Below are 23,255 nucleotides of genomic sequence, written 5' to 3'. Positions count from 1 at the left end.
CCCCTTTTTGGGACAGACCTGGCCCCCCCCCCCCCCCCCCCCCGGGGGACAGGGGGAAGGGGGGTTTTTGGGCGGAAAGGCCCGGGGGTGTCGCCACCCCCCGGGCCCCCGGCCAGTTTTCCCCCCCCGCTGGGGCGCGGGGCACCGGAGGCGCTCCAGACTGGCGCCAGGGAGCGCCGCGCGGCCCGCCCGCGGCGGACCTAGCTCCCCTTCCGGCACCGGCCTGCACGCCGTGCGCGCGTTGCACTCCGCCCCTGGCGACGAGTGAAGCATGCACGACTGCCCACGTGCCTGGCTGCAACGTAGCCTGGCAGGGCGCCATGCGGCTCACCGTCTGCTCCGGCACCGCGGCGGCACCGGCCACGCCGCGGCGCACGGGGACTCTGGCCTGTCCCACACTGGTCAGCGGAGCAACAGATGGGCAACACGAGTCTGCCACGCAGCCGCCAGACAGCCGCGCAGGCCATCGCGTGGGGGCCTTCGCCTGGCCCCCTGGACCCCGCCGGCCCCTGCGCTCTGCCAGGCCCGCACCTGCGCGGAGCAAGGACATACAGGTCTGGCTGCTCCGGAGCTGGCGACCTGAAAGCGGATCCCGACATCCAGACCAATCACAGGTTCAGCGGCCTTGGTGCCAAGGGGGCGGCCTGCCCAGCCAGCTGGGCCCGGCCCAGAGGAACCAGGGCCGCTTCAGCGAAGCAATCCGCCGGGGAGTCGCCCAGTCCTCAGCGCCTGCGCGAACGGACAGCCTGGCGCAAACCAAGTCTCAGGTCCTTCTGCGAATACACAACGACTGCAACACAGCAGAAAGGTTCTGGGCGAGCTCTTAGCCTTTGCACCTGCACGGGCCGCGCCTCCAAGGAGAACCATCTCGCTCAAGGAAGGGCAATTTCCGCCGGAGAAGTGGCGCACAGCTGGGGCCAGGCCCTGGATGACCTGCACCATGACCCTACAGTCCATGCCTTGTGAAATATCTGGCTGTAACACAGACAAAATAAGGGTATCTGGCTTGCTCCTCTGAAGCACTGCTCTTTAGGGCCATGCCCATGCCAGGTGAAACTTTTCCAGCAGTGAAACAATTCGTACCACTTAGCACAGGGGTAGCACACCGGGCATCAGCGGGGTTGCCTGGGCGCCTGTCTGGTGCAACCAGCTACCAGCAAGGGAACTACTCTATCCTGCTCTCAGGCCGGTCATTCATTCTTACGGATCTTCTCGCCTTCTCCTCTGCTGATCGGACCTGCCAGACTGGCTCCCACGTAGGATCTTAAGTTTTAAACCAATGAAGTATTCAATCTCCTCAGATCAAAGGATCACAACCAGCTCTAAGCCAGCTGATCTTATCTGGACGGTGACAAGCTGTACCAGGAAAGATAACATTCGTCTGACAGGCAGCCCTATACTAGTAATCTACGGTAAACCTTCTGAATGTGTCATCAATCATATCAAATACAGGTCTCTTGTTTAAAACGATGCTCATTCTTGATCATGATTTGCACAACGTAAAAAAGAAAACTTCACCTAACGTCTTAACAGAACAAACTAGGAAATAATCCTCTGCTGTATCACATCCAGTGACACGATGACTAAGAACACTGTAAAACGTGCGTACAGGTTCCACATCAGACACATAGTTCAAGGGAATCAATGCACAATGCAAGCTCCTAGGCAAGAGTTCTCACAATATCATCTCCACCTTGGACACGTGGACCATTCTGTCTGTTAACTAATTACTCAACACTAAGCCAGTTCAGATCCATGAACAAACTGCAAGTCCTTGTTATGGTGGGCTGGCCAAGCCAGATGACCGCACCTGCGGTGCCGGCTGGAGACAGGAAGAACATGGCAGAAATGAGTTGTCGAAGACAAAGAACGAAATGAACGGCCGGGCACGGCTGCCGCATCAGAAGCCTCTGTATACGGCTGTACTGTGGCGATGAATGGGCCCGAGTCCAAGTTAGTCACCCCAAAACTGCCAGCAGCTTGACACGGAACCTTCTCCATGTGCCTGCTATGCTACGGGAAGACCCACAGTGAGCCAAGCTCACGGACAAAGTTCAGGATGAGCTCGCTTACGCGGGCTTGCTGGCAGTGCCTGTGGGCGAGCCGGCCAGGCCGTCTTACCAACCATGTCAAGCACGCGGGTTGAGGGCGGGGCAAAGGTGGAGCCCAGAACTGGCGGCGGGCCTCTGAGGGAGCCCAGCGGATGGGCTCGACTGCCTGTGCAGCGTGACATGCCTGTCCCATGGGGAGCCAGCGCTGGCCACCCGCACCTCGCCGGCAAATGGCGCAAGTGCACCGGCCTCGGCACCGGCTAACGTCGCTGCCGCTCCTGCCGGGCGTGAACTGGTCCGGAGGCGAGCTCGGTGCCAAGTGCCGGTTGCAATCGCGAGTGAGGCCGTTCCGGCCGCTACCCCACCCGGGCTGGGCAACGAGAGGCTCATGCCCTGGGCCGACAGCGGCGGCACGCGGCCGCTGCCTGCACCCTGGGGCCTCACAGGCCGGTGGGACCTTCGGGCACCGCCGCTGACCCTGCTCTGGCGGCGGAGGCTCCCTCCGGCCGAGAGCCGCAAGCTCATGCTAGCAGTTGGACCCGCTCCCGAGGCTGGACAAGGACTAGGCGGACCGACCTGCCGCCACCGTACTTTGCGGATCACGGCTGCGCGGCCCAGGGCGGCGACGCTGGCCTCATTCACCGTGCTGGGAGACAATCAGCAGTGCAACCAGCCGTGCTGCCCATTCCTCAGAGCCCTCCCTCTACGGGCAGCATCGCGGCACAGAGCTTCGAGGAGCCTCCACCGCCATGGTCCAATGATGCACCGGCGGACCCAGCCATCAGGCGGGGTAGCTGCGCGCACCTGGAGGGACCCACAGCCAAAGAAAGGCCAGGCCCGCTCTGAGGCCAGAGGGCCTACCGCTGCCGGACGAAGCGGGCTAGGACTTGGGCAGCCACTGGGCACCCGGCAGTGCCAGCATGGCATCCTGGGACAATCCCAAGTGACAACAAAAGTGTCAGTTTGCCCATAGCCCCCACCTACAGCCTGCCTCCTGCTGACCCAGCACCCCCGCTCAAAAGGAGCAAATGATGGGAGGACTAAGCCAACAGGGTTAGCATGCAGCCTGCACTCACAACCGCTGACACGGAGCAGGGCGCCTCGTGTGAAGCTGTGCGGGCTTCTGACCAGTGAGGACCGGACCCCAAGGGAGCAGGTTCAGCCACTCCAGAGAGCCCCCGCGAAGGAATGAGCTCAGTGGGAACTGACCACTCAGCGCTGTCATCCTGGTGGAGTAATGCTGGCACACAAAATGTGTAGGGGGGTGACCTTACCCCTCTTTTCCACATCATGATGATCAGCGACCACGCGTAAGGCAAATTACTTGAACTCCTCGAGACACGGGAACTCTCTGCTGACCTCAGGCGGTTTAAGAACAAGCTCGTTCTTAAAATCAGCAGTACGTACTATTGGTTTTCCTGCGTATCTGGTGAACACAAAGTTCTCCAGCCTCACCATGGAATCAAGAATTCCACCATCATTCCAACGCTCCCTTACAGGCATACGCAGTCTTCTCATTCACTTCATCCTTCACTAAAATCCTCCTCGGACAATATACTCTTCTGCTCATGTTCTTCCATCTAATTCCACCTCACATCACAACACGAGCTTTTACAGGTTGCTCTCTTGTTTTATCAAACGCAATGTTGCTTGTTTAGGTCATCAGATTTCGCCAGAAAATAAAAAAATGAAACAACCAACAACCACTACCTGTCGTATTACCTAACGATACCAATACCTAAGGAACCTGAATGTCAGATGGCATGTAAAACACTACAAGTTGACTCAGAAGAACAAAAGAAACCATTTTGTGAGAGAACAGGGCCAGTGACACACGGATTGCCTCAGACATCAAAGATAACCACTGGATAAATCAACGGGATTAATAACTCTTTTGACAAATGAAATGGATGCGACCGAAGACAGAAATTACTGATCACAAAATAAAGTTATCTGCGCTGGACTGTGAACACCGTGGGCACTCAATTCTCTGATGTGTTAAATCATGGAATCATTAACGTTGGAAAAGACCTCTAAGATCATCAAGTCCAACTATCAGAGAGAAACACAAACTTTTATTGAGTAAGTCCTCTTGCTGTACATGCGTGGGGCTGCGTGCCATGGCCAGGGTGACCTGATGGGGCTCATGGGACGACGTGGCTACGGCTCTGGTGACAGGTATGAAACACCAATGCCAAGCACATTGGAGATGTGGGGAAGGGAGCGGGCAGGGGCACTGGGAAAAGCCCAGAAACTTGTGCCTGGGCTGGAGCACGTGCTGCAGGTGAGGACGGCTCATCGTGATGACCCGTCTGTGGACTGCGGGTGGCATCGCTGTGACATGGCCAGTGATGTCCCCAAGTGAAGGTGACGCCCAACAGCTTGGCCAAGCCATGCTTTGAGACATCTCCAGGCAACACACTGTGACTCCATAGTGCACGCTGGCTTTATTGCGGGTGCAGCGGCTCAGCCCACCAGTTCGTGCCTGGCCTCCGACCGAGCGTGTGTGCGAGGACTGGAGTGCGGAAAGGGCGAGCTTTGGTGCTGGAACGTGCTCTGGGTGCTGTTCGCGCAGCTCCCAGTGGCCGTCTCAGAGCCATCTGTTCTTTACCCCGACCCTGCTTGAGCAGGCAGACGGGACATCCTAGAGAGGCGCGTGCAGAAGCATAGGTAGGCGGCACGGGGACTGGCGGCGGGGGGACACCCTGAGGGACCCGTCCCAGGCCGGTGTGTGACTAACGCCTCTCGTCCTCTTCCAGCGTGACACCTGCTGCTGCAGCGCCAGTGCTGGGGAGCGCGTTGCCATCTCCCGCTCCCCCTGGCCCACCGCAACTGGTGGAAGCATGGAGGCAGAGTTAGACACCCGCTGCCCCGTGTGCCTGGACAACTGGGACAGCGCGGCATACGCCATGCCGTGCTGCCACCAGTTCTGCTTTCCCTGCATCCAGCGGTGGACGAGCACCAGGCCACAGTGCCCGCTTTGCAAACGGGATGTGAAGTCCATCATTCACACGGTGCAAGCGGACGACAACTATCAGGAGCTGGTGGTCAGACCACCTGCAGAGGCATCCATTGCCACTCGGAGCCCTGCAGTCCGCCAGGCAGCAGCCTGGCCCGCAGTGCCCATGCGTCCCGTGGGCGGCCTCTCACCTGCCACCTGGGCTTCCCTCTTCAGGGAGCACCCGGCCCTGCTGCGGCCCCTGCGCTCCTGGCTGCGCCAGAAGCTGCGCCGCATCCTGGGCACCGAGGAGCCACAAGCAAACACACTGCTACACAGTGTCATCTGGGCCCTGCTCCTCGTAGGCTTGGCGGAGGGGATCTTGATAGAAATGCTGGATCCCGACCTGCACGGCCACACGGTGACCTTTGTGCGGCAGTTCATCGCCTTCGCCGTGCAGAGGTGCGCCAGGGCGGCTCACCGCTTGCTGGGCCTCCGTGTCCCCCCCGCTGCTGGGGCACAGGAGGCCGCTACATCACAGCCCAGAGCTGCCGCACCAGAGGAGGCACCTGTCCCTGGCCCAGTACCCTCCAGCAGCCCTGCCAGCTCTAACAGGGACGAAATGCTGGGCAGGACAACAGAAGAGTTCGATGGGCATCCCAGCCGCCCACATTCCAACCCTGCAACTGTCACCACGGAGCAGGCAGCGCCTCACGAGGAGCCAGAAGAGACTGTGGCAGGGCCTTCTGGCACCAGCCCACCTGAGGGGACCCGGCGAGCCCCAAAGAGGAAGGCCAGCGACTCACAGGCCTCAGCGTCACCAAAGAAGAGGCCACCCCGCCGGCCGGAATAGAAGAGTGGTGGAGCTGATGAGGCTGGGGCCAGGCACCACCTGGGACACACCCTGGCCCCAATGGACCCATGTCATCAGTGTCCAATTCCTTTGTGGAAATAAAATACAAAGACTGGAAACAACAACAAAAAAATGTGTTCGTGGTGGTTGTTGCTTCCCCATCCTTGAAGCCCTCTCCCCTTTTTCCTACAGCCATGCCACTGCTGGCACTGCTGCATTCCTAGCAGGAACCCCACGCGCTTCAGAAAGGGGAAGGGCAAATTTCTGCACCTGGGGAGGAACATCACAGCCCAGCTACAGCTGGGGGTAGCCAGCTGGAGCAGACCTGGGAGTCCTGCTGGACACCAGGCTGAACCAGCAAGGAGCCCAGGCTGCCTTCGTGAATGCTGTCCTGGGCTGCGTGAGGCCGGGTGCTACCGGCAGGTGAAGGGCGGTTATCCTGCGCCTCTGCTCAGCTCTGAGGAGGCCACAGCTGGAGCGCTGGGCCCAGAGCTGGGCTCCCCAGCGCAAGGGATAATAACCAAGTTCTTCCCACTGTGAGTGGACAATTCAATTCTACCACTTCAGATCCAGGCTGTGGGTGCCCCATCCCTGGAGGCATCCAAGGCCAGGCTGGATGTGGCTCTGGGCAGCCTGGTCTACTGGTTGGCAACCCTGCATATAGCAGGGGGTGGAAACTACATTATCTCTGCGCTTCTTTTCAACCCAGGCCATTCTCTGATTCTATGATTCTGTCATTCGATGACTCTATGACTCCATGTCTGCACAACTGCTGTTAAGTAGGGACCCAGATACTTTCTCTTTCACAGGCTTTTGAAACGTCTTTACAGAAGACAAAACCAGGGAAAAATCTCTCACTGCCTATTCACCCCACATTCCGAGGACAACGGTTTAAGAACAAGCTCGTTCTTAAAATCAGCAGTACGTACTATTGGTTTTCCTGCGTATCTGGTGAACACAAAGTTCTCCAGCCTCACCATGGAATCAAGAATTCCACCATCATTCCAACGCTCCCTTACAGGCATACGCAGTCTTCTCATTCACTTCATCCTTCACTAAAATCCTCCTCGGACAATATACTCTTCTGCTCATGTTCTTCCATCTAATTCCACCTCACATCACAACACGAGCTTTTACAGGTTGCTCTCTTGTTTTATCAAACGCAATGTTGCTTGTTTAGGTCATCAGATTTCGCCAGAAAATAAAAAAATGAAACAACCAACAACCACTACCTGTCGTATTACCTAACGATACCAATACCTAAGGAACCTGAATGTCAGATGGCATGTAAAACACTACAAGTTGACTCAGAAGAACAAAAGAAACCATTTTGTGAGAGAACAGGGCCAGTGACACACGGATTGCCTCAGACATCAAAGATAACCACTGGATAAATCAACGGGATTAATAACTCTTTTGACAAATGAAATGGATGCGACCGAAGACAGAAATTACTGATCACAAAATAAAGTTATCTGCGCTGGACTGTGAACACCGTGGGCACTCAATTCTCTGATGTGTTAAATCATGGAATCATTAACGTTGGAAAAGACCTCTAAGATCATCAAGTCCAACTATCAGAGAGAAACACAAACTTTTATTGAATAAGTCCTCTTGCTGTACATGCGTGGGGCTGCGTGCCATGGCCAGGGTGACCTGATGGGGCTCATGGGACGACGTGGCTACGGCTCTGGTGACAGGTATGAAACACCAATGCCAAGCACATTGGAGATGTGGGGAAGGGAGCGGGCAGGGGCACTGGGAAAAGCCCAGAAACTTGTGCCTGGGCTGGAGCACGTGCTGCAGGTGAGGACGGCTCATCGTGATGACCCGTCTGTGGACTGCGGGTGGCATCGCTGTGACATGGCCAGTGATGTCCCCAAGTGAAGGTGACGCCCAACAGCTTGGCCAAGCCATGCTTTGAGACATCTCCAGGCAACACACTGTGACTCCATAGTGCACGCTGGCTTTATTGCGGGTGCAGCGGCTCAGCCCACCAGTTCGTGCCTGGCCTCCGACCGAGCGTGTGTGCGAGGACTGGAGTGCGGAAAGGGCGAGCTTTGGTGCTGGAACGTGCTCTGGGTGCTGTTCGCGCAGCTCCCAGTGGCCGTCTCAGAGCCATCTGTTCTTTACCCCGACCCTGCTTGAGCAGGCAGACGGGACATCCTAGAGAGGCGCGTGCAGAAGCATAGGTAGGCGGCACGGGGACTGGCGGCGGGGGGGACACCCTGAGGGACCCGTCCCAGGCCGGTGTGTGACTAACGCCTCTCGTCCTCTTCCAGCGTGACACCTGCTGCTGCAGCGCCAGTGCTGGGGAGCGCGTTGCCATCTCCCGCTCCCCCTGGCCCACCGCAACTGGTGGAAGCATGGAGGCAGAGTTAGACACCCGCTGCCCCGTGTGCCTGGACAACTGGGACAGCGCGGCATACGCCATGCCGTGCTGCCACCAGTTCTGCTTTCCCTGCATCCAGCGGTGGACGAGCACCAGGCCACAGTGCCCGCTTTGCAAACGGGATGTGAAGTCCATCATTCACACGGTGCAAGCGGACGACAACTATCAGGAGCTGGTGGTCAGACCACCTGCAGAGGCATCCATTGCCACTCGGAGCCCTGCAGTCCGCCAGGCAGCAGCCTGGCCCGCAGTGCCCATGCGTCCCGTGGGCGGCCTCTCACCTGCCACCTGGGCTTCCCTCTTCAGGGAGCACCCGGCCCTGCTGCGGCCCCTGCGCTCCTGGCTGCGCCAGAAGCTGCGCCGCATCCTGGGCACCGAGGAGCCACAAGCAAACACACTGCTACACAGTGTCATCTGGGCCCTGCTCCTCGTAGGCTTGGCGGAGGGGATCTTGATAGAAATGCTGGATCCCGACCTGCACGGCCACACGGTGACCTTTGTGCGGCAGTTCATCGCCTTCGCCGTGCAGAGGTGCGCCAGGGCGGCTCACCGCTTGCTGGGCCTCCGTGTCCCCCCGCTGCTGGGGCACAGGAGGCCGCTACATCACAGCCCAGAGCTGCCGCACCAGAGGAGGCACCTGTCCCTGGCCCAGTACCCTCCAGCAGCCCTGCCAGCTCTAACAGGGACGAAATGCTGGGCAGGACAACAGAAGAGTTCGATGGGCATCCCAGCCGCCCACATTCCAACCCTGCAACTGTCACCACGGAGCAGGCAGCGCCTCACGAGGAGCCAGAAGAGACTGTGGCAGGGCCTTCTGGCACCAGCCCACCTGAGGGGACCCGGCGAGCCCCAAAGAGGAAGGCCAGCGACTCACAGGCCTCAGCGTCACCAAAGAAGAGGCCACCCCGCCGGCCGGAATAGAAGAGTGGTGGAGCTGATGAGGCTGGGGCCAGGCACCACCTGGGACACACCCTGGCCCCAATGGACCCATGTCATCAGTGTCCAATTCCTTTGTGGAAATAAAATACAAAGACTGGAAACAACAACAAAAAAATGTGTTCGTGGTGGTTGTTGCTTCCCCATCCTTGAAGCCCTCTCCCCTTTTTCCTACAGCCATGCCACTGCTGGCACTGCTGCATTCCTAGCAGGAACCCCACGCGCTTCAGAAAGGGGAAGGGCAAATTTCTGCACCTGGGGAGGAACATCACAGCCCAGCTACAGCTGGGGGTAGCCAGCTGGAGCAGACCTGGGAGTCCTGCTGGACACCAGGCTGAACCAGCAAGGAGCCCAGGCTGCCTTCGTGAATGCTGTCCTGGGCTGCGTGAGGCCGGCAGGTGAAGGGCAGTTATCCTGCGCCTCTGCTCAGCTCTGAGGAGGCCACAGCTGGAGCGCTGGGCCCAGAGCTGGGCTCCCCAGCGCAAGGGATAATAACCAAGTTCTTCCCACTGTGAGTGGACAATTCAATTCTACCACTTCAGATCCAGGCTGTGGGTGCCCCATCCCTGGAGGCATCCAAGGCCAGGCTGGATGTGGCTCTGGGCAGCCTGGTCTACTGGTTGGCACTGGTTGTATGGAAACTACATTATCTCTGCGCTTCTTTTCAACCCAGGCCATTCTCTGATTCTATGATTCTGTCATTCGATGACTCTATGACTCCATGTCTGCACAACTGCTGTTAAGTAGGGACCCAGATACTTTCTCTTTCACAGGCTTTTGAAACGTCTTTACAGAAGACAAAACCAGGGAAAAATCTCTCACTGCCTATTCACCCCACATTCCGAGGACAACGGTTTAAGAACAAGCTCGTTCTTAAAATCAGCAGTACGTACTATTGGTTTTCCTGCGTATCTGGTGAACACAAAGTTCTCCAGCCTCACCATGGAATCAAGAATTCCACCATCATTCCAACGCTCCCTTACAGGCATACGCAGTCTTCTCATTCACTTCATCCTTCACTAAAATCCTCCTCGGACAATATACTCTTCTGCTCATGTTCTTCCATCTAATTCCACCTCACATCACAACACGAGCTTTTACAGGTTGCTCTCTTGTTTTATCAAACGCAATGTTGCTTGTTTAGGTCATCAGATTTCGCCAGAAAATAAAAAAATGAAACAACCAACAACCACTACCTGTCGTATTACCTAACGATACCAATACCTAAGGAACCTGAATGTCAGATGGCATGTAAAACACTACAAGTTGACTCAGAAGAACAAAAGAAACCATTTTGTGAGAGAACAGGGCCAGTGACACACGGATTGCCTCAGACATCAAAGATAACCACTGGATAAATCAACGGGATTAATAACTCTTTTGACAAATGAAATGGATGCGACCGAAGACAGAAATTACTGATCACAAAATAAAGTTATCTGCGCTGGACTGTGAACACCGTGGGCACTCAATTCTCTGATGTGTTAAATCATGGAATCATTAACGTTGGAAAAGACCTCTAAGATCATCAAGTCCAACTATCAGAGAGAAACACAAACTTTTATTGAATAAGTCCTCTTGCTGTACATGCGTGGGGCTGCGTGCCATGGCCAGGGTGACCTGATGGGGCTCATGGGACGACGTGGCTACGGCTCTGGTGACAGGTATGAAACACCAATGCCAAGCACATTGGAGATGTGGGGAAGGGAGCGGGCAGGGGCACTGGGAAAAGCCCAGAAACTTGTGCCTGGGCTGGAGCACGTGCTGCAGGTGAGGACGGCTCATCGTGATGACCCGTCTGTGGACTGCGGGTGGCATCGCTGTGACATGGCCAGTGATGTCCCCAAGTGAAGGTGACGCCCAACAGCTTGGCCAAGCCATGCTTTGAGACATCTCCAGGCAACACACTGTGACTCCATAGTGCACGCTGGCTTTATTGCGGGTGCAGCGGCTCAGCCCACCAGTTCGTGCCTGGCCTCCGACCGAGCGTGTGTGCGAGGACTGGAGTGCGGAAAGGGCGAGCTTTGGTGCTGGAACGTGCTCTGGGTGCTGTTCGCGCAGCTCCCAGTGGCCGTCTCAGAGCCATCTGTTCTTTACCCCGACCCTGCTTGAGCAGGCAGACGGGACATCCTAGAGAGGCGCGTGCAGAAGCATAGGTAGGCGGCACGGGGACTGGCGGCGGGGGGGACACCCTGAGGGACCCGTCCCAGGCCGGTGTGTGACTAACGCCTCTCGTCCTCTTCCAGCGTGACACCTGCTGCTGCAGCGCCAGTGCTGGGGAGCGCGTTGCCATCTCCCGCTCCCCCTGGCCCACCGCAACTGGTGGAAGCATGGAGGCAGAGTTAGACACCCGCTGCCCCGTGTGCCTGGACAACTGGGACAGCGCGGCATACGCCATGCCGTGCTGCCACCAGTTCTGCTTTCCCTGCATCCAGCGGTGGACGAGCACCAGGCCACAGTGCCCGCTTTGCAAACGGGATGTGAAGTCCATCATTCACACGGTGCAAGCGGACGACAACTATCAGGAGCTGGTGGTCAGACCACCTGCAGAGGCATCCATTGCCACTCGGAGCCCTGCAGTCCGCCAGGCAGCAGCCTGGCCCGCAGTGCCCATGCGTCCCGTGGGCGGCCTCTCACCTGCCACCTGGGCTTCCCTCTTCAGGGAGCACCCGGCCCTGCTGCGGCCCCTGCGCTCCTGGCTGCGCCAGAAGCTGCGCCGCATCCTGGGCACCGAGGAGCCACAAGCAAACACACTGCTACACAGTGTCATCTGGGCCCTGCTCCTCGTAGGCTTGGCGGAGGGGATCTTGATAGAAATGCTGGATCCCGACCTGCACGGCCACACGGTGACCTTTGTGCGGCAGTTCATCGCCTTCGCCGTGCAGAGGTGCGCCAGGGCGGCTCACCGCTTGCTGGGCCTCCGTGTCCCCCCCGCTGCTGGGGCACAGGAGGCCGCTACATCACAGCCCAGAGCTGCCGCACCAGAGGAGGCACCTGTCCCTGGCCCAGTACCCTCCAGCAGCCCTGCCAGCTCTAACAGGGACGAAATGCTGGGCAGGACAACAGAAGAGTTCGATGGGCATCCCAGCCGCCCACATTCCAACCCTGCAACTGTCACCACGGAGCAGGCAGCGCCTCACGAGGAGCCAGAAGAGACTGTGGCAGGGCCTTCTGGCACCAGCCCACCTGAGGGGACCCGGCGAGCCCCAAAGAGGAAGGCCAGCGACTCACAGGCCTCAGCGTCACCAAAGAAGAGGCCACCCCGCCGGCCGGAATAGAAGAGTGGTGGAGCTGATGAGGCTGGGGCCAGGCACCACCTGGGACACACCCTGGCCCCAATGGACCCATGTCATCAGTGTCCAATTCCTTTGTGGAAATAAAATACAAAGACTGGAAACAACAACAAAAAAATGTGTTCGTGGTAGTTGTTGCTTCCCCATCCTTGAAGCCCTCTCCCCTTTTTCCTACAGCCATGCCACTGCTGGCACTGCTGCATTCCTAGCAGGAACCCCACGCGCTTCAGAAAGGGGAAGGGCAAATTTCTGCACCTGGGGAGGAACATCACAGCCCAGCTACAGCTGGGGGTAGCCAGCTGGAGCAGACCTGGGAGTCCTGCTGGACACCAGGCTGAACCAGCAAGGAGCCCAGGCTGCCTTCGTGAATGCTGTCCTGGGCTGCGTGAGGCCGGGTGCTACCGGCAGGTGAAGGGCGGTTATCCTGCGCCTCTGCTCAGCTCTGAGGAGGCCACAGCTGGAGCGCTGGGCCCAGAGCTGGGCTCCCCAGCGCAAGGGATAATAACCAAGTTCTTCCCACTGTGAGTGGACAATTCAATTCTACCACTTCAGATCCAGGCTGTGGGTGCCCCATCCCTGGAGGCATCCAAGGCCAGGCTGGATGTGGCTCTGGGCAGCCTGGTCTACTGGTTGGCAACCCTGCATATAGCAGGGGGTGGAAACTACATTATCTCTGCGCTTCTTTTCAACCCAGGCCATTCTCTGATTCTATGATTCTGTCATTCGATGACTCTATGACTCCATGTCTGCACAACTGCTGTTAAGTAGGGACCCAGATACTTTCTCTTTCACAGGCTTTTGAAACGTCTTTACAGAAGACAAAACCAGGGAAAAATCTCTCACTGCCTATTCACCCCACATTCCGAGGACAACGGTTTAAGAACAAGCTCGTTCTTAAAATCAGCAGTACGTACTATTGGTTTTCCTGCGTATCTGGTGAACACAAAGTTCTCCAGCCTCACCATGGAATCAAGAATTCCACCATCATTCCAACGCTCCCTTACAGGCATACGCAGTCTTCTCATTCACTTCATCCTTCACTAAAATCCTCCTCGGACAATATACTCTTCTGCTCATGTTCTTCCATCTAATTCCACCTCACATCACAACACGAGCTTTTACAGGTTGCTCTCTTGTTTTATCAAACGCAATGTTGCTTGTTTAGGTTATCAGATTTCGCCAGAAAATAAAAAAATGAAACAACCAACAACCACTACCTGTCGTATTACCTAACGATACCAATACCTAAGGAACCTGAATGTCAGATGGCATGTAAAACACTACAAGTTGACTCAGAAGAACAAAAGAAACCATTTTGTGAGAGAACAGGGCCAGTGACACACGGATTGCCTCAGACATCAAAGATAACCACTGGATAAATCAACGGGATTAATAACTCTTTTGACAAATGAAATGGATGCGACCGAAGACAGAAATTACTGATCACAAAATAAAGTTATCTGCGCTGGACTGTGAACACCGTGGGCACTCAATTCTCTGATGTGTTAAATCATAGAATCATTTTGTGAGAGAATAAGGCTATTGCCACATGGATTGCGTTAGACACCAAAGATAAGCACTGTAGAAATTGTCTTCTTCCTCCCCTTCTCTCCTCACTATCTTGTCTAAACTAACTGTCCACGTTACTTTTAGGGAAATGTCTTCAATTACTTTCCATTGTTCTCAAAAAATGAAATGCCAACAGCTTCAGCAACTTAGACACCTTTTAGCTTGGAGATTGATATCCCGCTTCTATGTTTTGAGCTATTAGAACAGCGAAAGAAGATTTTTATGTACTACAGATGAAGATAACTATTCATCAAGAAAGTAGATGTGAAAATGTTGTCATGCTGAAGTATGTAAACTGGTATACAGTTAAAGATTACAGTTAAAATTGATTTTTCCGCTTAAATGAATGATTGAATTTTACTAACAATTTGAAAAGCTCCAAAGAGAAATAATACTGCTTTGGTTCTCTCCAGGAAACACTGACAAAGCACTAACTAGATCTACCCTTGAAATGAATTTGAGTATTCCATCAATTCCAGAGGCTCCTAATAATATAACACTTCCCATTTATTGCTAGGGCCCTTTTTTTTTATAATGTACATCCTCGAACAGACTAAAAAACAGTCTAGCAGTTCTCAACCCCCCCAAAAAAAACAAAATAAATTCTGTCACTGACACTAGAAGGATACTCAAATGGAAGAAATAAAAACTGGCTCTGTTTCCTTATGATTTACTCCCAGGAGATAGCAACTCATCAGTAAAGGTACAATACATTTGCAACCGTCTTTAGTTTGTTCCACAGGAACAGATTAACTTGCTAAGCTTTACACCAGCTTCATGTGCTGTTCTTATTGGGGATTATGTGGTAATATCTTGTAGAGATAAAAAGAAGTGGTAGAATAATTCTCCTCCCAAAAGATTTCCAGTTTTGTGAAAAACTCATTCATTTAATTTTATTATTTTTCTATTTTGAAAACTTTTGCCTTTTTCAGTGCCAGATGAAGGGATATAGAAATAATGCATTGTGAAAAGACTACATTTTATGAAATAAATCAGAATTGCTACTGTTGAATTGCACTGTACATTCGATGTGTACATACAGAACCATGGCAGCTAATCACCGTCACAGAAATCTCAGCATTTGGAAAAAAAAAATAAGAACAGCAATGAAAGAAAATAATAATAGCAACAAAAACAGCAATAAAATTGTTGAACAGAGAAACAAAAATCAAGCTAACCTGTCAGCATTACCAGAACTTGTAAAAATTTTAAGCCTGGAGGAGCTTCAAGTTGATCATAATATGCATAGGTAAATCTGAACATAAATAACTTTGGAAGAGAATTAGGTGATATATTATTTTATATGATGCCCTTAACATATTTAAACTCCAATCTGCAGGAGCTTTACTTTCATACTGTAGAGCCTAATAAGAACACTAGCTAGATGGTGGTCATCAAAATAGTCAGAAAGCTCTTGCCTAGGTTTTATAAAGTCAAACTAATCACAAAAAAAAACAGCATTTAAAAATAGCATAAAAGGAAAAATAAGGTGAAAGTTGTTACTCAGGGTAACTGAGGGTATGATCTGCAATCATACAGGCTTTAGAAACAGATATACCTTATGTGGTCTGAGAGGACTGAGAGGAGTCCTCTTGAAATCTATACCCCTAGAAAAAAATCTGCTCAGCAAACATAATATTTACTACTGGTCTACTTTCAAATACTCTCGTAAGTGGAAAAAAAAAAAAAAAAAAAGGCATGAAAAGTCTTCCTTTGTTTTCAGATACGTTCTTACTGGGTTTTACATAATGTTTACTGGAATAAGAACAAGAAAAAGAAGATCCGTAGCTCAGCTTTCCTATGAATGACCTGAAAGGAAGTTGGGGAGAGTCAGAAATCACCCCTGAGAGCTCTGTTTTTGTTTTATAAATAAGGTAACGTGGGATTATTGTTTTTCCATTTCTGCTTCCACGGCAAACAACTGTTTGTTCTTAATTTATCCTTCTACTAAGTAATTATCCTATAGGCATTTAGGAGATGCAAACAGTTGTGCTGCATCTAGATGGCATCTCTGACAGGAAAAAAAGATTCCTGAAGACATATTTCCCTCCAGGAGAATTAAATGCATTTCCTGGGACAACACTCTCTAAAAACCTAAACAAAGAATTGGGCAGAAATTAGCTGGATGTGAAATGAAATCCACTTTAAAAGTAATTAAAAAAAAAAAAAGAAAGAAAAAAGGGAACTTTAAAACTGTGAAGAGCAAGCACCGTTTTTTTCCCCTTGATCTTAAAGAAACATGAATTGAGAAAAGTTCAAGCTTTAAGTCTCATCTAAAATACGAAAGACAAACCAAGGGATGGAGGGGAGCATATATCTGAGCACAAAGCCAGGAACTGTAGCTAGCACCTTTCGCTTCACACTAAGGGCACATTCTTAAGCAAAAGTGCAAGGGTTAGCGACAGAGATGCAAATCTCCATGAGGACTGCAATCAGCTGATAAGGCCTTACAGAGCTCTCAAAAGATTTTCATGAAGGAGTAAGAACAAAAACTTTTAGGAGATGGTAATGCTGCACTGAAGAATATTACCACACTGGGGTGCAGGACTGATGAGTGCATTTTGTCTGGGGAGCATTTCTGAGACGCTTACCTCCTTTGAAGTCTCTTGGCGTCAGGATGAATGCTAGCTGTCCTCGGGCTGCCATCCCTTTGAGGGGAGGGAGATACAGATGAGCCCAAAGGTTCTCTTCTAAACACAAGTCCTTATGCAAGCTGGCCAAAAGGTCCCTGCAATCAAAGAAATCATTGTGGTTTTGCATGTGGCGCATTTATGTCCTTTAATCAAGGTTTGTCAGCCATCTAACGTTCAACCACAAAGGAAAAAAAAATGGTAAAAAAAAAAAAAAAAAAAAAAAAGCATCTGCCAGGTAGCCAATGCAGAACAGAGGCTAAGGAGAGACAAGCTGCTCATTCCAGTTTGGACATCGTGTATTCCATGAAAAACACAGGCAGCGAGATTTTTCAGACTCAGCAGAACATCCTCAGTGTACATTATTATGCATGTACAGATGTATAAAAAAATATTTGTCTTTGGAATAATTTTCCAACACACTGAAGTTTCTGCCTTTTTCAGATCACAAGGAAAAACGTGTTTTCATTCCTAAATATGTGTACTAGTCAATGCATTCTACAACCTAATACAGCAGTCACCTTCCAAGCATTACCTCTTGCAATTACTTCAGCAGTATACAGTTAGTCCTTAAACGCATTCTTTTTGCCACAGACTACTTGTAACAGAGCTTGCAGAGCCACTTGTTGGGAGGGGGGAAAAAACAACAAAAACACTAATGCAATAATGCAAGTTCTGTCACAGCACCAATCAAAGAATCCTTCTGCAGAACGTTCATCAGACTTGTGTTGGCAACCCAACGTGCTGGAGCCACAAGCCCCGTGTTTTCCTCAGCCTGAGTCATCCTAACAGTGCCCATATTCTCAGGTCCTTTGGCACGTTTCCTTGACACACACCCCTTCATCATAGAAAAGAACCTTTTCAGCTCAGCTGTCACAAGCCTAGACATGTCACATTAAGCATGAGTTCCCAAAGCTCCAAGCTAATGGGCAGCCTTGGTTTATTTGAATATGTTACAGCAAAAGCAGACACACACATTTCTTGTATTGGCTGCAAAACCATTTGCTAGCTATTAACCACGAGAAACTTATACAGCAATTATTACATACTACACACGTTTCACGTTCTAAAGGAGTGGGTACTCATTTATTTGGGATGCTAAGTGAACACGAGTCCATACTCTTCCATTTAACATTGACTTAAGGCCAGTTTCTTTCTCTTCATATAACAGGAGGGAAGATTTAAAAAAATCATGTCACTTACAACCATAAGGTGAAGGTAAGCTTTTTTATCACCTAATGGAGGTGGCAGTTAGTGATTCCCCTCCTCCCTGTTCATCAGGTAAAAAATTACTTTATAACCATGTCTATCCAGTGCATGCTTCCTGGGAAAGAATTAATTCCAACCTGCAGCAGATCTTTTCCCAGAAATTCCATCTAAAAAGACAGTCAAAGAATATCGAGTGAGCAACATATTTATATTGCAACCTCAACATTTCTTCCATTTACCAAGAATGCAAGAAACAAAAAGGTAGCCCACAATCAAAGCTCTTTATGCAGTTGAATTTTACTGGTAAGTGGACCAAATGGTTATTCAAAAACTCTATGAAGTCACAAAATAAGAAACTGAAAGCCAAAGTAAATTAGTACTAGTTTACAGAATTCATTTTCCAGATGAACTATATTACAATAGAAGCAGAACTATCAAGTGAATTTGGCATCCAATTAACAGAGAAATTAGTACATTTTTTTCCACCCAGACATCACCCCACTTGCACCTAAATATCTTAAACCTATTTCACTGAAACAGTTCATGTTAATTACATTCAGCTTTTATAAATTACTCCCTGTTCCAGACCAGAATCAAACTTCTAATATGTGAGGCACGAGAACCCTTTCACCTCCACTGTCCAAAAGACAACTGCTCTAATGCTTACATTTGTTCCTCTTTACATCAAATTAAATTCAGAATGAAAGGTATAACTCAAGTTTACTTCTCCTTTGCACAGATATCAATCCACCCAGCCATTTAAGCCTTTTTGCCATTTGTATACACAACTCCCAACTTTTGGCTTGTCTTTGGAAGGAGTGGGAGAAATTCACTGGGAAAGTAGTTTCCCATGTGAACCAAGTCATTCTGCAGCCAACAGACCCAAGTACAGTGGCAGAATTCCTGAAAGCAGGATGGGGACAAGATGCTGTTGCTGCCTGTTTGAGATCTCACTGAAAACAGGTAGCAAGGTGTGGAACTACGCACAGGAATATTTCACAGCACATGGAAGCCAGGAGTCAGAGCACCATAGAGGCAGCTTTCAAAGGCTTCACACCAAGAACAACATAGATACGTTACTTTCAAGAAACAGTATTTTTCACTGAGCTGTTTAAAATTGATTTAGAACAAGATCAGAATTGCATGATATGGTTTAGCATCTAAACGTTAGATAATTCTAAATATAATTAATCATAAACCTTCAAGTTTTCCCAAGATAGATCAGTGATGCTTCCAATCTTGATATGTTAGTTCAGTAAGGATTATTTACCTATGAAAGAGAAACAATTCAGAACTGATTACACCAATTAATCTAATGCGGATTTCAGAAACTGGTGAGAATCTCTTGGACTGCTAAAGGGAAACAGTGGAACAAAAAGTTTCTGGATTTAGAGTTAAAAACAATATCTATGAATAAAGGCAGTGCAAATGAACAACTCCTTTCTTATTAAGGAGTACAGCAAAAGGCTACAGGCAAACACACAAGCAATAAAGAGTACAGGTAACAAAGGTTTAGGGTTGCAATGTAATCATCTCTGAAATAAGGAGGGACCAAACTATTTTAAGAATGAGAACAGGGCATCACAGCAAAACCACATGAGATAGAGACAGACAGAGTTCACAAGGTCTTCTTTTCCTTTGCTCTTATTTATTACCTTCATGGGCTGCATTAATGGAAGCTTTCAACTCTTCTTTAAATTGGCAATCCAACTAGGCCTTAAAGCCCAGCAAACCACCTCAGAAATTCTTGCTGCCTCTTTCAGGTTGTCATGTCAGATGCCAGCTTCTCACTTAAAGCAGACAAATGAAGGCAGACACCTCTGCTAGGCTGCTGCTTCCTGGAGAGAACTGACGGCTTATGAGGGGCTTCAGAAGAAAAGTAAGCATACCTGTATAAGAACAGTCTCACTGAAGTCATGTCTTATTCTGTTCCTAACACTGCTCCAGTAAGAGAGAAGAAAGAATGCAGTCACAGCTGCAGGCATTCCTACAGGATAAGACTGGCTTTGGTCAAAGGAACAGAGAAGGCACAGTCTCCTTAACCTCACAAAATGCAGTAATAACAGTGCTGCTGTGACTGTAACACAAGAAATGAGAGATGTGGTTACGGCCCACTTTTAAAAAATATTTATTTGTGAGCCGAATCCCCAGCCAAAATTCAGAGAGAGTGGTTTGCAAAAGGCTCACAACACAAACAACAGAACATCAAAAAACTACTGACACATCCCAGCGCTGTGGATTCCACAGTCCTACATCCAAGGGGGAAACTCCCACACTGTTCTCCCACCCTGACAAGCAGGACGTCACCTGTCACAGGCTGCCTGCTCTCTGCAAGATTACAGTGCATCAAGTTCCTTATGTTTTGACTGTATTAATTCCTGACCCCCAGCACGTATTTAAGGTCACATGAGTTCAAAGATGCTAATAAATGTTGAAGAAAAACCGTTAAAGCTATAAAGCCAAAGGATGTTGACCTAAAACATACTGAGCTCACATGTAAACACATTCAGAATTACATTCTCTAGATTGTTGCGGCAAGAATATCCAACATACCCACTATAATGTCCTTGAGTTGCCTAAAGCCTGAAAGCTTAGGTTTCTAAGTTCAGCAAGTATGGATGTAAAAATAACTACAAGTGACATCAAATCCGCCTCATACATATTTAAGCTATCTTCCCTTTAAAAAAGATGTATTATTACTAGATAGAACTAGCTTTGCTTGGCCAATCACCCATGACATCTTGTCCTATTCAGGTTGGATATTAGGAAAAAATTCTTCTCAGAAAGAATGGTGGTGCATTGGAAGAGGCTGCTCAGGGAGGTGATGGAGTCACTGTTCCTGGAGGTGTTCAAGAAAGGTGTAGATGTGGCAATGAGGGACACGGTTAGTGGGCATGGTGGTGATGGTTGGACTACATGATCTTAGTGGTCTTTTCCAACCTTAAGTTGCAGTCTGTTTTAGCATAACAGATCAGAAAGCACTGAATGATTGGTACTTAATGAAAAGCTTCCACCAAGTCACTTCCCAACCTTCCCTTAGATAAACAAAATCAAGACCAAATCTTTTCCTGGGATACCAGCATTCCAAACTCAATCTGTTCGTGAAGCTGTTTGCTGGACGCATTCCAGTTTTCCAGCCACATCAAACTGACTATTGCTATTTCAGGAATGGCCTCACTGATGCCATCTACACCAAGGTCCCAGCCAGTACATGATTTACTTTGGTTCAGCCACAGCCACAGCACTACTTACAGAGCTCACATTCACCTGGCAGCCTAAAATCAATTACTTATCACTTTCAGAATTACTGTTTTTCAAAAAAAAAATTTACTTCTAGAATTCATTTGCATGAGGGACATGTTCTGCAGAGCCCCGTTAATCAAATTTCACAGGAAGCAGCATGTTTTGTTTCATATTGACTATACTGTGTCATTCATAATGTTTAACTGTAAGTTCTCTTCTGTTTTCTTGCAGTATATATATGAACAACAGCTTGACTTAGAGCTACACATGTAGTATATCCTAGACAAAGAAATAACTACTGATACAGCTATAAATACCAAAACAAATATCAGCAGCTATCCTTAATATCAGCTCTTTCTATAGATTTTTATATATATTTTTAAGCATTCTTTCTTTATTTTACAGAAAGGGGGAAAATTAAACAGAACTCTGGTTTTCATCGGGTCAAGAAGTTCAAACAGTTATGCTAAAAAGAAATATCTGAGGGGTAAAAACCCAAGAGCTTGGAGACGCTGTTGCTTGCTTTTATTATTATTATTATTATTATTATTATTATTATGTAACTAAAGAAAAAATAAGACAAAGTAATTCTCATATATTTCTAAACAATAATCCAAGACAAAAGAAATACGAAATTATGAAGAACTTATAACGAAGCAGTGATTTAAGTTACTAACAAAACTGAAGAAACCTTGTTAGTGAGGCATCTCCACCTTGGAATTAAAACAGATTCCAAACAGCATAGTCTAAAAATGGATAAGGGAAATAAGTTTAGAATCAAATCTATGCTATTGAAAAACTGGTAAAACAGAATATGATGCAGAAGGCAGAGTTGCCAGGCTCCTAGACAGAGAAAGGTTTTAAATTAACAGTAGTACTCTTCAAAAAAGGTATAGTAAGCAAAACTCAGTGGAAACAGCAAACAACATTGGAGAATATTATTTTTAAAAATCTGACAAAGAAACACAGAGAAACCTTATCCCATTACAAAGAACGCAGTGGATGTTGTTAACTAAAATCTAAAGAAGGCAACAGTCTCAGAGGTTTCATAAATCAATTGTATCAGGATCTAAAAAGAGCTATACTTCTGTCCATGGGGCATTTAAATCAAATCACAGACAGAATCATAGAATCACAGAATGGCCAGGGTTGGAAGGGGCCTCAAGGATCATCAAGTTCCAACCCCCCTGCCCAGGCAGGGTCCCAGATCAGGCACTAGACCAGGCTGCCCAGGGCCTCATCAACCTGGCCTTGAACACCACCAGGGACGGGGCATCCACAACCTCTCTGTGCACCCTGTGCCAGCACCTCACCACTCTCTATAAAGAACTTCCCCCTGACATTTAAACTAAACCTTCCCTCTTTGAACTTAAAACCCCCTTGTCCTACAACTATCTGCCCATGTAAAAAGTTGATACTCCTCCTTTTTATAGTCCTCTTTTAAATACTGGAAGGCTGCAAGAAGAGACAAACCTCTCATTTGGAAGACATTAAGGAGTGGATACGGTTCTCACAAAAGACAGAATGGAGCCACTGCCTGTTAAGTCTATTCCATGAAAAACATTGATCCGGTTTGAAACACACCACAGCAAAGGTGGAAGTCAGTCCCTCTAGATATACCCACCCATATAAACCATGCTGTTGTGATCAGCTCAAAGAGCAACCACCTAGTTATTTACTACCTCTTGTTAGGACAAAAGGGTTTTGTCTGCCACACAATGTGAACATGAATATACATATTTAAAATGAGGCCTTAGCAAGGAGTCTGTGCATCTCTCTTTCAAATAAAGATGTTGGGGTTTCTGACAAAGACATGTTCCTCACGTTAGCTTATATTCATAGCTAAAACCTAAATCAGAATCCTTCATTACTGTGATATTTCTGTTCCAATAAACTCAGCAATTACACACTAAGAGAAAGAGGTCTCAGGCAAATATAGCTGTTCTGTAGAAACTTCCTAAAACTTCAAGGAACAGCTCCCTTAGTAGAGCTGCATGTCACACGGCTTAAGTGAAGCAGGTGTGGGCTAACAGAGAAGGCAGATCAATACAGGAGAAATTTCCCAAAGATCGATGATTCAGCTGAACCAAACAAATGTCTAAATATTTTGGCTAGCTCTAGAATCTCCAAAAATATAATAT

The 23,255-nt window shown here is 49.4% G+C and overlaps 4 protein-coding genes across 9 annotated transcripts in view; 3 read left to right on the top strand and 1 right to left on the bottom strand.

The window, feature by feature from the left end:
* The window catches only part of STK24 (serine/threonine kinase 24), a 112,785-nt gene that overhangs the window by 73,492 nt on the left and 16,038 nt on the right, over positions 1–23,255 (bottom strand). For 2 of the 6 annotated variants that reach the window (XM_085215607.1, XM_085215606.1), the window contains one exon: positions 16,624–16,760. The exons of the other annotated variants lie outside the window; for them this stretch is intronic. In XM_085215607.1, coding sequence (XP_085071733.1) covers positions 16,624–16,678 — 55 coding nt within the window. In that variant the 5' untranslated portion in view covers positions 16,679–16,760. The remainder of the gene's footprint in view (positions 1–16,623; positions 16,761–23,255) is intronic. 6 annotated transcript variants of the gene reach the window in all.
* LOC146545652 (uncharacterized) lies at positions 4,880–5,842 on the top strand. Its single transcript, XM_085215611.1, has one exon. The coding sequence runs from the start codon at positions 4,895–4,897 to the stop codon at positions 5,840–5,842; it is 948 nt and encodes a 315-aa protein (XP_085071737.1). The 5' UTR covers positions 4,880–4,894.
* Positions 8,209–9,155, top strand: LOC146545651 (uncharacterized). The gene is given in 2 exon segments (XM_085215609.1): positions 8,209–8,803; positions 8,806–9,155. Coding segments are annotated over 2 exon segments (945 nt in total).
* On the top strand, positions 11,486–12,448 carry LOC146545650 (uncharacterized). Its single transcript, XM_085215610.1, has one exon. The coding sequence runs from the start codon at positions 11,501–11,503 to the stop codon at positions 12,446–12,448; it is 948 nt and encodes a 315-aa protein (XP_085071736.1). The 5' UTR covers positions 11,486–11,500.

The sequence above is a fragment of the Meleagris gallopavo genome, chromosome 1, assembly GCF_905368555.1.
Source record: "Meleagris gallopavo chromosome 1, MGAL_WU_HG_1.1, whole genome shotgun sequence".
NCBI lineage: Eukaryota > Metazoa > Chordata > Aves > Galliformes > Phasianidae > Meleagris > Meleagris gallopavo.
Note: the sequence above shows the minus strand (reverse complement) of the source record. Positions and strands in the feature narration are given on the sequence as shown.